The sequence below is a fragment of the Globicephala melas genome, chromosome X, assembly GCF_963455315.2.
Source record: "Globicephala melas chromosome X, mGloMel1.2, whole genome shotgun sequence".
Taxonomy (NCBI): domain Eukaryota; kingdom Metazoa; phylum Chordata; class Mammalia; order Artiodactyla; family Delphinidae; genus Globicephala; species Globicephala melas.
In genome coordinates, this window is record NC_083335.1 from 33,871,915 (window position 1) to 33,883,976 (window position 12,062).

General features: G+C 41.4%; 1 protein-coding gene across 10 annotated transcripts in view; it reads right to left on the reverse strand.

Moving 5' to 3' along the window:
* Positions 1-825: 825 nt before the first annotated feature.
* The window catches only part of PAK3 (p21 (RAC1) activated kinase 3), a 277,882-nt gene continuing 266,645 nt past the window's right edge, over positions 826-12,062 (reverse strand). For all 10 annotated transcript variants that reach the window (XM_060293075.1, XM_060293076.1, XM_060293078.1 and 7 more), the window contains 2 exons: positions 4,810-4,947; positions 826-1,449 (listed from right to left, as the gene is read on the reverse strand). In XM_060293075.1, coding sequence (XP_060149058.1) covers positions 1,360-1,449; positions 4,810-4,947 — 228 coding nt within the window. In that variant the 3' untranslated portion in view covers positions 826-1,359. The remainder of the gene's footprint in view (positions 1,450-4,809; positions 4,948-12,062) is intronic.

Below are 12,062 nucleotides of genomic sequence, written 5' to 3' on the forward strand. Positions count from 1 at the left end.
GATCTTTACAGACATGTTTTTAAAATTCAAAAGCCCAAAGGGCTAAGTATGAACACACCATATCCAGAAACAGAAATTGGTGAACATAGGGAAAATGGCAACAAGTACTTAGAGCCTAATGTTGACTGGGATGTAGTTTTCACTGACCTCCCATTTCTTACAGAGTTGACTGCTTACAATATTTCTGTCCTCCAGATCTTTAAAAACAATTTTAACGTTATAAATTGTCAAGATAAATCATTTTTACCAGCAGCAAATGTTGGTTAATGGGTCCGTTTCCTCCTGTTGTGCCTATTTTACAGTTACCTACATTCCACAAGGACAAGACAGGATTGGATTAGGTATTGTTATCTTTGTTTACTGTCCAACAAGGATTTCAGTATTGCATGCTTATATTATCTCCCTTTGGGCTCTTGGAGAAAGTCCCGTCTTTGTTTAAGTATGGTTTCTCCTATCAGGATTTCCTAGGTTTCAGACCTGGACTCACCCAACTGGAGTGCCATAGTTTTGGTGTGTCTTTTTTCAGGTATCATGAAGATGAACGAGCTGGTTTATACAAATGATAAATCAACTACCTCTTAAGCATCATCATGAAAATGTGATAAGATTTCACCATTTGAACTTTTAGACATAGAGTTTTTAAAAGCCCTTCCTGAACACACATATTCCTCTCTGCTCTTGGAAAATGTCGTAAAAGAAACCTTTTCCAATACAAATGCAGAAAAACAGGTACACAAACCGAGCCACCACTATAGAAGAAGAAAAAAAAATTTCAACTCTATTAGGGCATGGACTTCCACATGTTCACACAGTACTTGCTCTGGGTTATTTTTTTTTGTTTGTTTTTGTTTTTTTTTTTTGTTTTTGTTTTTTACTTTCTTTTTTTTTAAAAAAACGTTTTGACATCTTTTTTTTTCTGGACATCTAATGACAATGCAAGTGAAAAACATCACATTGGGTAAGGAGTTTTGAAGGAGGTTCGAATGCAAGAGGGACTACTCTCTAACTTAAAAACAAACACAACACTATGAAGAGGGAGTGTGCATCTTTGAGAAATCTTTTTTCTTCAAAGTGAATGCACAAAATGAGGGGATTCACTACTGGCTCTTTCGCTTCACGGTAGAAGTGACCACTTGATGGCCACTTCGACATTGCTGCCCTGTTTGGGCTGCGATTCAGGCTTACAAATAAATTACATAATCTGAGGGAGTAGGAAAAAGGCTTATAAGAAGTTTCTATTCATTTGAAAGTTAAAGAATCCCCACCCCATTCAACTGTCTTTTCTTCCATCTTTCCTGCAGTGGAGTTTTATTTCAGTCTTACTCATGAAGGAGATGGTGTGGGGTAAGGCTTGCAGTCCTAGCGGCTGCTGTTCTTAATCGCTTCCTTTGCAGCGATAATCAGAGGAGTCAGGCTGGAGAGAGGCTTGGCTAATTTTAAAAATGGATGCTGCAAAAGGAAAAAAAAAAAAAAAGAAATTACTAGAATTCTTTCCTCCAACAAGTATATTACTTTACACTTTCAAGGAGTCTTTTTTTTTCATTAAGATGTATTTTGTGGATCCAATTAAACATCATTTAAAAAATAGTGCCAGCTTTTGTCCTTCAGATGTTTTTGGTCTTCGGTGTCATGAAATCTTCTAGAAGCTGACTGGCAGAGCTAGAAATTCAGAGTAGCGGTCTTGTAAAATCTCGCTGTGTTTGCAAGTCTAACTTTCTGATTTTCTTAAATCGATGAATTTATCTGGAGCAGCCGTCATCCTTAAAAAAGTGTATTCTGTTGACCACTCAAGACCTTGACCCTGAAATCAATGGCCCGCTAACTGCTAAACCCAATAGTGTGTCTCCACCATTTCTTTTTTGGCCCCTCTGCAGTGCTTCAAACAAGTGAATATCCCTTTCTTCTTTGAGATGTTCTCTTTGGGGGCCTGTGACATTCTACTGTCTCGATTCTCTTCCACACACATGCTCACTGACTACTCCCTCCCTTTCTATCTTCCTCCCTGATTTCACTTCCTCTTCCCACCTCCCAGAACTTGACTCTCATCATCTTCTTTTTCTAATTTAATTCCTTGGAGAGCTCATTCCTTTTCATGGTTCCAACCTCTCATCAAGCTTTATGGACATGACTCCCAAATGTCCACTGTGTCACCTGATGTCTTTCCCGAATTCTGGTCCTATTTCTCCAATTGCCTGCTGGTTATTTCCTTTTGAATGTCCTTCTGCCACCTTGAACTCAACATTTAAAAATGTATGTTCAAATCTACCAAACGGTACTCTTGTGTGATGTAAGTTACAGGGGCTTTGGAGTCAGAGCACCTAGGTTCAATCCTCTCCTTTGCTTATCACAATGGTTAAATGAGGTAAGTGACAGTTCCTCGTAAGCTACATTGAAGCCAATCAGTGTTAGCCACTGTAGTATTATCCTCTATCACTTCTGCTTTTGCTGAACTCTACCACTGGTTTGATATTCTGAGGTAGCTCACTTTTGTGTTCCTCTCCCTTATGTTCTACATGCAATCAGTTACCAAGTGCTTCCTTTTCAATGCCTTTTACAATTATCTCTTGCTTTCCCTAGGCCTAATCAACTTAATCCTAAATTATAACAATAACCCCCCTATCTTCCTGCCTCCATTTTTTCTATTGCTAATTCTTCTTGCATACCACAAGATTCATCTTCCTGAACAAACCTTTCATCAGGTGTGTCCCTCAGATATCTTCAGTGTTTCCCCACTGCCTACAGCCCCTACCCTTTAGCCTGGTGTTCAAGGCTCTCTACGTCCTGTCTCCTGCGGCTTTCCTTACTGGAACTCTTTACTTCAGCTACACCGTCTAGTTTCTGTTCCCTTGAACCCTGCCTACATGCCTTTGGTCATGCGATAATCCTTCCATCTGAAATTCCTTCCCCCTTTCCCCTCAAACTATCTAAAACTGATCTGTCTTTCAAGGCCCAGCCGAACTCTTTCCTTTTTGCAGACATTTTCTGAATGCCATAGCCCATAGAAGTACGTCTCTAATCAACCGTGACATTTACTGTTTAAACGGCCTCGGGTTGACTGAGTCGCTAAACAATCCTGCATTTTTTTCATGTTCCTAAGGAGACTGTGAACTTCTGAAGAGTAGGAATCATGCCTTTAACAGATTTGTATCACCCACTGCACTTAAGCCCTGCAAATAGGGAGTTGCTCCATAAAAATCCACTTACTTCTGTCTTCTCTCAAGCCTTCCAGTGGTGTGAATGCCATGTATCTCTCTCCTTTCTAACCTCTAAAATGGGCTAGAGTCAGAGAATGGAGTTATATGGACTTAAGGTGATATACAGATTACAGCCTATATGTGTAAAACGAGAAGATGCAACAAACAAAGTCTTCAGTTTTCTCAAAATATCATTTTGCATCAGAAATCTGACTGCTTCAGATAAAAGTATTGTTGGGGAAGGAATTAACTAGATAATTGATTCAATTACCTACATAACTGTATAGCTACCTTCAGAGAACCTGTATCTTCACTCATCCTTGGAAGAAGACATGATAGGAGTGTGTACCAGGATGTGTATGTCGGATGGTGGGAGGGGTGAAAAGATGTGGAAAAGAAGCATTCAAAAGTTCCAGTTTTTCATCTATAATTTGAGGCTGTATTAATGGGAGGATTAATAAAGGGCTATTTCAGATCTGACATTTTCGGGCCCCATGACAGCCTGTGAAACGCTCACAGGTAGCAGAGAAGACAAGGGGTAGCTTCCCCAATTCCTCCAAATTGGTGTATCCCAGATATGATTTGGGTTGGGATGGGATATTTTCGCGTGGGTGTGGCTGTCTCTGGAGGGAGTTCAGAAGCAACAGGAACTGTTTGTTGTTTGGCCTAAAACAGACTGACTCTATGGTTAATAACACTCTGCATGACCAAGAGTTATGCCTTTTGTTTAACTGGATTATGTGTTCAAAGTCAGGGAGAACAAGCAATCACTTTTCTTGGCAATTACAGATCTTTATCTTGTTCCCCAAGGAACAGTCAGTCCCCAGCAGTGAAGCTATATGTGTAATCCTGGGCATGCATTGCTTTATCAATATAAATGCATTTTTTCCCTCTAAATTGGTTTGTGTGGAAGAAAGTCAGACAATTCAGGGCTCAAATCCACGTTCTGCCACTCAATAGCTGTGTGAGTTCTAATTTCTACAACTGCAACGGGGATAATAACACCTATCCTAGAGAGTTGTAAGAATTAAGTGAGATAACGTTTGTAAAGAATTTGGTATAAGGTAGGTACTAATTACCATCATGTATACTAATCCCTGAGAGCCATGAAAAGGACAAATGGTTACAGAGGCACTCACCACTGGATGGTACTCACCCAGGCAAGCAGGTGCCTGCCATTTGGCATCACAAGCAAAGGGGCTTTGACCAGTAAAGCATTAGAGTAGCAGATGCCATGGAAATAATTGCATAGTTATGTAGACAATTACCTCCGGCCAAGAGCACCTGCGTACAACATCCAGGGGCACAAGCAAAGTTTAGAACAAAACAGCAACACCAGAGGTTCACATTGTTATTTCCCTTGCAAAATAAGACTCCAGGAAGAATAAAAGAGAGTTACAGATTGAACTCCCAAGTTCTCAGAAGAAAGGCAACGTGCCAATCAATCATGTAACAGATGCATGCCTATACTTATGTGCCTGTGGTCTCAAATCAAATGGTTAGAGCCTAACTCGAGCTAGACCTCTTTTGATAGCGCTCTCTTACTGTCACACATTGACATGGAAAAGCTCAATATAATGACTCTCTCTTTGTAACTGTCCTGTTTCACTGTCACCTGTAAGAGCTCCTTGGCAGATCCTCGCCTATCCACATCCATCTCAAGACAGCGATTTAAAAAGTCACGGAATACAGCAGACAGTCTCTCAGGATTCTGGAGCTCTGGGGTTCCATTAGTGGCTATCAGATATAATGCCTATGGAAAAAAAAAACATTAGAAAAATCTATTCAGCGTATACATGTTAGGATCACGAGCTGGCATACAAGACACAAATCCAGTTTCTTCTGGTTTATATCCTGGGTCTTAAAAATTCCATTTTAGAGAATGACACTGACATATACTGCAAAGTTTCTGTAACATTTAGAGATGGTTACTCTTGGCAGTAACGGACGTGACAGTGAGGTGCCCCACCCCCAAAAGCTTGGAAATAAGGTTATAAGGCTGTCCTATGAGACTTAAGCCAGAAAAAAATCAATATATAATGAACGTGTGATTAACCACCTAGGAAATGAAACCAAGGAATCTGTGACTAAATAGTTGAGGAAACACACACACATCCAATCATATCGACCTAAGTATAACCTCCGGAAGGCACAGTTGCCAAGGTGATTGTAATTTACTGACTGTTTATCTTGATTGGAGAATATTTGTGAGCCGACCAGGGATGAACAGACTACATTATGCAATCAGAGAAGTACAGAGAATCAGAAGATGGCAGTGCCTGGATGAGAAGTAACCCTTGGGGCCCGAGGACTCAGGTACTTTTATCCTGCGGCAGATGTGTCCCTATAGATTTTAATTAGGTTCCCCATGAAAGTCTACCTATAATAAGAGAAAATATAAGAAAAGTTGACATTAATAATCCTGTATCCTACTGTAAAATAATAAGTTGCTAATATATCTCTGAGATCTTTGCTGTGGAAGGCCACCACTGAGAGAGATCAACTCATGGTGTGCTGACAGAATCAAGGGCCCTGGCCTTCCAGGCTGAGAGCTGGACCCAGAACCGTGGTTAATTCACAAAAGTAAACCCGTATTTCAAAGGCTCCGCAGCCATAAAAAGCTGGCCATTCCTCATGCCTCCTCTAAGCAAACTATTCTAGAGCACTGAGTATGTATCAGGTATTAAACACTGGAGATCCAAAGATGAATAACAGAGTGCCCTACTTTCAAAGATGACACAATTTAGTGAAACAGAGAGACTTATAGATAGCTACCATATAGTGAGACAAGAGCTAATAGAGAAACACAGAAAGTGCTAAGTCAATGTAAGGATGAAACAATTTACACCAGAGGTCAGAGAAAGCTTCACAGAGGAGCTTGGCATTTGAACAGGGTCTTGATGGCTAAATAGGAGTTTTCCTGCAGGTATTACCACCAGGGTTATGTTTGCCTATGTGACCAGACTCCTAACTATCATGAAGACATGCCCCCTCTTGAACCTGCTTGAACTTCGCAGCAAATTATCAGCCCCCTTTTCCACTGTGGCTCCTAATATTATTATCAAAAATATTTCTATCAGGGCTTCCCTGGTGGCACAGTGGTTGAGAGTCTGCCTGCTGATGCAGGGGACACGGGTTCGTGCCCCGGTCCGGGAAGATCCCACATGCCGCGGAGCGGCTGGGCCGGTGAGCCATGGCCGCTGAGTCTGCGCATCCGGAGCCTGTGCTCTGCAACGGGAGAGGCCACAACAGTGAGAGGCCCACGTACCGCAAAAAAAAAAAAAAAAAAAAAATTCAAATAAATAAATAAATAAATAAATATTTCTATCAAACTCCTTTCTCAGGCCAGTTTTCATCAGCTGGTGAGGACATCTCTCCTCCTTTCCAGAAACCTCCAGAGATGTACTTTAGAAAGGGTTAGAAAGGACCGTTTAATCCAGTGGCTGTCAACTTATAGCAGGCACCAGAATCACCTAGAGGGCTTGTTAAAACACAGATTTCCTGGGTCACCCCCCAGGGTTTCTGATTCAGTAAATCTGCAGAGGGGCCTGAGAATTTGCATTCTAACAAGTTCCCAGGTGATACTGAAGCTGCTGGTTTCAGGACCACACTTTGAGAACTGGTTTACTCCACCCAATTAAGCAATGGGCTTAATGATTGATGCTTGACGCACCTGTCCTCACAAACCATCTTTGTTCCTGCATTAAAAGAAAATTGGTTACTGCAAATTACATTTGCTAACTCCTCCTAAAACTCTCTTATTTCAGCTGGCCACAATTCTGCCAAACTCTGCGTCCTTTGCTGGCTTTTTTCTGCCCTGTAGCCAAACCCAGTCCTAAACAAACATATCTCTTTTTTCCCTTTCCACTCTCCCTAAGTCTGTGCACATGCCATACTGTTTCATTTTCTCTCTTTTTCTTTTCACCATTCTTAGCTCAATACATTCTACTCCATATAATCTCGCCCCTCACAAGTACATACACATCTCTACCCAAGTCCTTCTCACCGCTCTTCAATTCACGTACTAAGAAAAAGGTTGACAGGAAACACCCCAACATGTTAACAGTGGTTCTCTCTGGGTGGTAGGATTATTAGTGACAATTTTTTAAAACATATTTTTCAATTTTCCAAATTTTCTACAATCAACGCGACTGCTTTTATTATTCTTAAAAACCCTCCAAAATTCTTTACAAAATAAAATCTAAAGAGCTGTACCATCCAATTTACACAACAATCTTCATCTATTTCTCTTTGTCCTCCTAGGATTAAACCTGCTTTTCATCAAGTACTACCCCTTAAGGGAAACAAAAACCCAGACGATTTCTTTTCCAACTATTGTTTTCGTTTTAATTGCAACAGTATTATTTCCAACTAATTTCTATTGCAAAGATCCACACTTTTAGTTATATTATGGCTAAACTGGCCTTTGTGGACTGGCCTGGGAACGTACTCACTATGCATAATGCCGTTTCTATGGGAAAATGCACTCTGAGTTCCAAATAGTTAACTTAAAAATGAACTTGTGTGTAAGCTGGGTCCTATCTTTGCAAAAAAGAAAATTGCTACTGACTGCCCTGCTAATGAGAGACAAAAACAGTTGTAGGCAACACAACAATCACAGCAAAAAGCATTTTCCTAGCAAAGTCAAGTCTTAGCTGAAGAAAGATCACAGAAAATCAGTCTAGGCACGAGTTTATCACATTGTGGTTTTATCTGAGTTAGTGAAAACTCAAAGAAAATGGGCTGGCTGAGAAATTAGACTAGACTTATTTCACTTAGCATAATACCCAGCAAATCAGAAAAAGACAGATACCATACGATATCACTTACATGTGGAATCTCAAAAATAAAACAAATGAATGTATATAACAAAACAGAAACAGACTCACAGACACAGAGAACATACTAGTGGCTACCAGTAGGGAGAGGGAAGGGGAAGGGGCAAGATAGGGGTAGGGAGTTAAGAGGTACAAACTACTATGTATAAAGTAAATAAGCAACAAGGCTATATTGTACAGCACGGGGACTATAGCCAACCCTTTATAATAACTATAAATGGAGTACAAACGTTAAAAACTGTGAATCACTATGTTGTACAACTGAAACTTATATAATATCATACATCAACTATACCTCAATAAAAAAAGAAATTAGACTAGAGATTTCCTTTACAGTTGGTTGCTCCTTGAGTAAGAAACCCAGATTCATACCTGACTTCTCCTCCTTCCTCAACTGGAAACCTTCCCCTCCCCCAGCCTTCACTCTAGTCAGTCTAGTAGCTTCTGTTCATGCAACCTTTAGAAATGTCATTCATACCTATGCACTTTCCTCTACTCCCACTGTCTCTGCTAAAGGTTGGGCTTCCCTCAGACTGTTACGATAGCCTCCCAATAGGTTTTTTCTTACTCAAGCCTTTTTATTCTTCAGTCCATCTTCCTTAACAACCTATCTCATCTTTAATCTCATCGTGGCATCCATTTTTCTGCTCTAACACAATTTCTGGTGGCTCCCTATGGTCCACAGATGTGGTTTTCAAACTGGACTCTCCAAAATTCCCCTCAAGAGCAGCTAAGTGGGAAAAGAGGTGGGAGAGGGAGATGGATGTAGGGATTCTAGGACCCTGCACCCACCCATATGTGTTTCCATCAGAGAAATACTTCTTTTTTCTTTATTTATGCATGCTTCCAGCAAGGTTTAATTTGAACCAAGGGATCACTATAGTTGTTTGAAAACACAGGACGTAGTAAAGATTCCTTTGCATGGCATACGTAGTAAAGATTCCTTTGCATGGCATAGAAGGTCCTCCATGATTTGGTCCCGCCTCCCTTTCTAGTCCTCATCTGTTCTCTTCTCACCCTAGAGCCCTGCTTCCCCCAACTCCCCATACGTACACACATTGGCCAAAGCTCACATACTATTCATGCCAATTAGTTCATCGTTCCCATAGTAAGAAATGCTCTTTTATATCTGCCTGAAATGCTGCTCCCTTAACTGCCTAGTAAACTTCTACTTGCCTTAAAATTTCTATTTCAAATGGCATCTCCTTTTTAAAGTCTTCTCCATTGCTCCCAGATGGATATGGTGAATAACCATCTCGATTTTCTGGGGACTGTCCTGGGTTTTACTACTGAAGGTCCTATGTCCCTGAGTGCCAAGCAAACTGGGATGGTGGTCACCGTGCAGACAGAGTTAGTCCTTCCCTCCCTTAAGCTACTACAGCCCTTTGTTTATATGTCTGTTTTCACATTGTAGGGTGAATACTTGTTACTTGTTCACTGGTCTGTCTTCCTAGACTGTAAAGGTAGGAATTGTATCACAATCATCTCTGGATTTTATGGCAACTGGCTCAGTGAGCAATGTAGGTAAGGGGATGACATCAAAGAGAGGGAAAGCTGGAGAAAGAGGTCCACAACATGGTGAACTGCTGTGGGCAAACCCACAGAGGAAGCGGAGACAATACGTCCTCTCTGGAACTTGAAACATAGCAACTTAGTCTCCTCTGACTGATCGTGAACAGAGAAGGAGCTCTTGATTTTTCTTCAGCCTTATCATTAAACGAGGTCTGTTTAATTCTTAAGGTGAGGCAACATAGGCCCTGTGACCTTATTTATAATGTTAGACAGACAACCTTTGGCCAGAAAATGGTGTCTTTCTTCTTTGTGATACACACATTACCTAGAAGTTTCTGGTGTTCCGGAATTTTTAATAACTCTATATCACTTGGCAATAACACACAAACTTGGCAGTTTTCTGCGGCCCCTGATGTGCAACTAAATTTACCTTAGTACTCAGAGAAAACGACTTTACCCAGTTGGAGGAATAATTCAATTTACCTTATTGTCAATTTCCTCGGTTAAAAAAGATCAAAGTGGTCATCTTCGAAGTTACCACATTTCTCCAAAGAAGTCCCAAAACAATCCATATGTACCCAATAAGTTTTCATTAAGGCGGTTTTGCAACTGGACTAACCATTTAATTAAAAAACTTCAGTTTGTGACTTCAGTTCATTTTAACAGTTTATAAAGTTTAGGTTAAGACATTAGAAGACAAACCAGGAGACTTAAACGGAAATGTGTTAGTAACCCTGAGAGGTCCCAGCACTGTTATAAAGACTCCCTTTACAAGGAGGAGAGGGTGTGGTGTGAACATTTCTTTCTAAGTTGAATATTTGGGACTCAAAACACATTTTCCCATGGAAATCGTGTTATACATGGTGAACAGGCTCTCAGCCTGGCCCGTAAAAATCTATTTAACAAACAATGTTGGGGCTTCCCTGGTGGCGCAGTGGTTAAGCATCCACCTGCCAATGCAGGGTACACGGGTTTGAGCCCTGGTCTGGGAAGATCCCACATGCCGCAGATAAGGCCGTGCACCACGGCTACTGAGTCTGCGCTCTAGAGCCCGCAAGCCACAACTACTGAGCCCACATGCCACAACTACTGAAGCCCACGCGCCTAGAGCCCGTGCTCCGCAACAAGAGAAGCCACGGCAGTGAGAAGGCCGCGCACCACAACGAAGAGTAGCCCCCGCTCACTGCAACTAGAGAAAGGCTGCGTGCAGCCAAAAATAAAAATAAATAAAATAAATAAATTAAAAAACAACCAATGTAACTATAAGACAAAGGGCTATTCATCTATATCTTAATATCTGTATAAATACGGTTTTCATGGGAAATATTATTAGCTAGCATTTATTGAATGATTACTATTAGCTCACTTGATTCATACAACGACCCCCTGAGTTATACTTGATTATGATCCCCAATTGACAAATGAAGAAACTGAGGGAGGTAGGGTTAATATAATAATTTGCCCAACATCACACAACTAGCAAGGAGGGAGTCAATATCTGAATCCAAGGACTGTGAGCCCAGAGTCCACACTCCTGACCACTGCACGGCATCACCTCACAGTGTTCCCAGCCTCTGAGGTAGTAATTCTCGTAAGCAGAGGCAGACAAGGTCTCTTCAAGAGATGAGGCACACTGAGCGTGCACAACTCTACCTCCACCTCTACCAGAGGAAATGGACCCCCTGGATGTCAACTGTTTTCCCACTTACTTCGAAATGGGGAACAAAAGGCAGGTGCCCAGTTAGGCTTCATATTGTATTCACCAGTGTCTGTATATATGTTGGGAGTTCATAAGCAGTGTGTCCTCTGGTTGTTGCCTGTAACCTACTGCTGTCCTGGTTCCTTTCTTACTTTGGAATTTTCAACTACCTTTGAGTGTTTTACGGGAGAGATTTGGCAATGAGTGACTTGACACCTTAAGACTTAGTTTACTCATGACCTGGGATTTCAGAGGTTAAAGGCCAGAGTGTATTACTGCCTCTGATGTGTTTATGGATTTCATGAAAAGCCTGACATTTCTTTCTAAGAAGAGAGTAAATGGGGCCAAATCTACAAAAAAGGAAATTGCTATATTATAGCTACGATTGTGTCCCTATTTTGACTTATTCAACCCAACGGTTCAGTGTGATAACTGAATAAGCACTGTGGTCTAACTTAGTTCCCTACTTGTCTTGCATAGTAGCTCTCATCTGTCACCAAATTCTTCACAGGGGTAGGGAGCTCCGCTGCTGTTGCTGAGCCTATTACGGATCTATTCCCTTATAGCTTGATGGTAAAGGTAATTAGGTACCTCTGACTGATTAGGTCTTGGCTTAGCTTTAGACTGCTCCTTTCAAGTGTAAGAAACTGGCCACTGTGCTTCCCTGGTGGTGCAGTGGTTAAGAATCCGCCTGCCAATGCAGGGGACATGGGTTCGAGCCCTGGCCCGGGAAGATCCCACATGCCGTGGAGCAACTAAGCCCGTGTGCCACAATTACTGAGCCTGTGCTCTAGAGCCCACGAGCCACAACTACTGAGC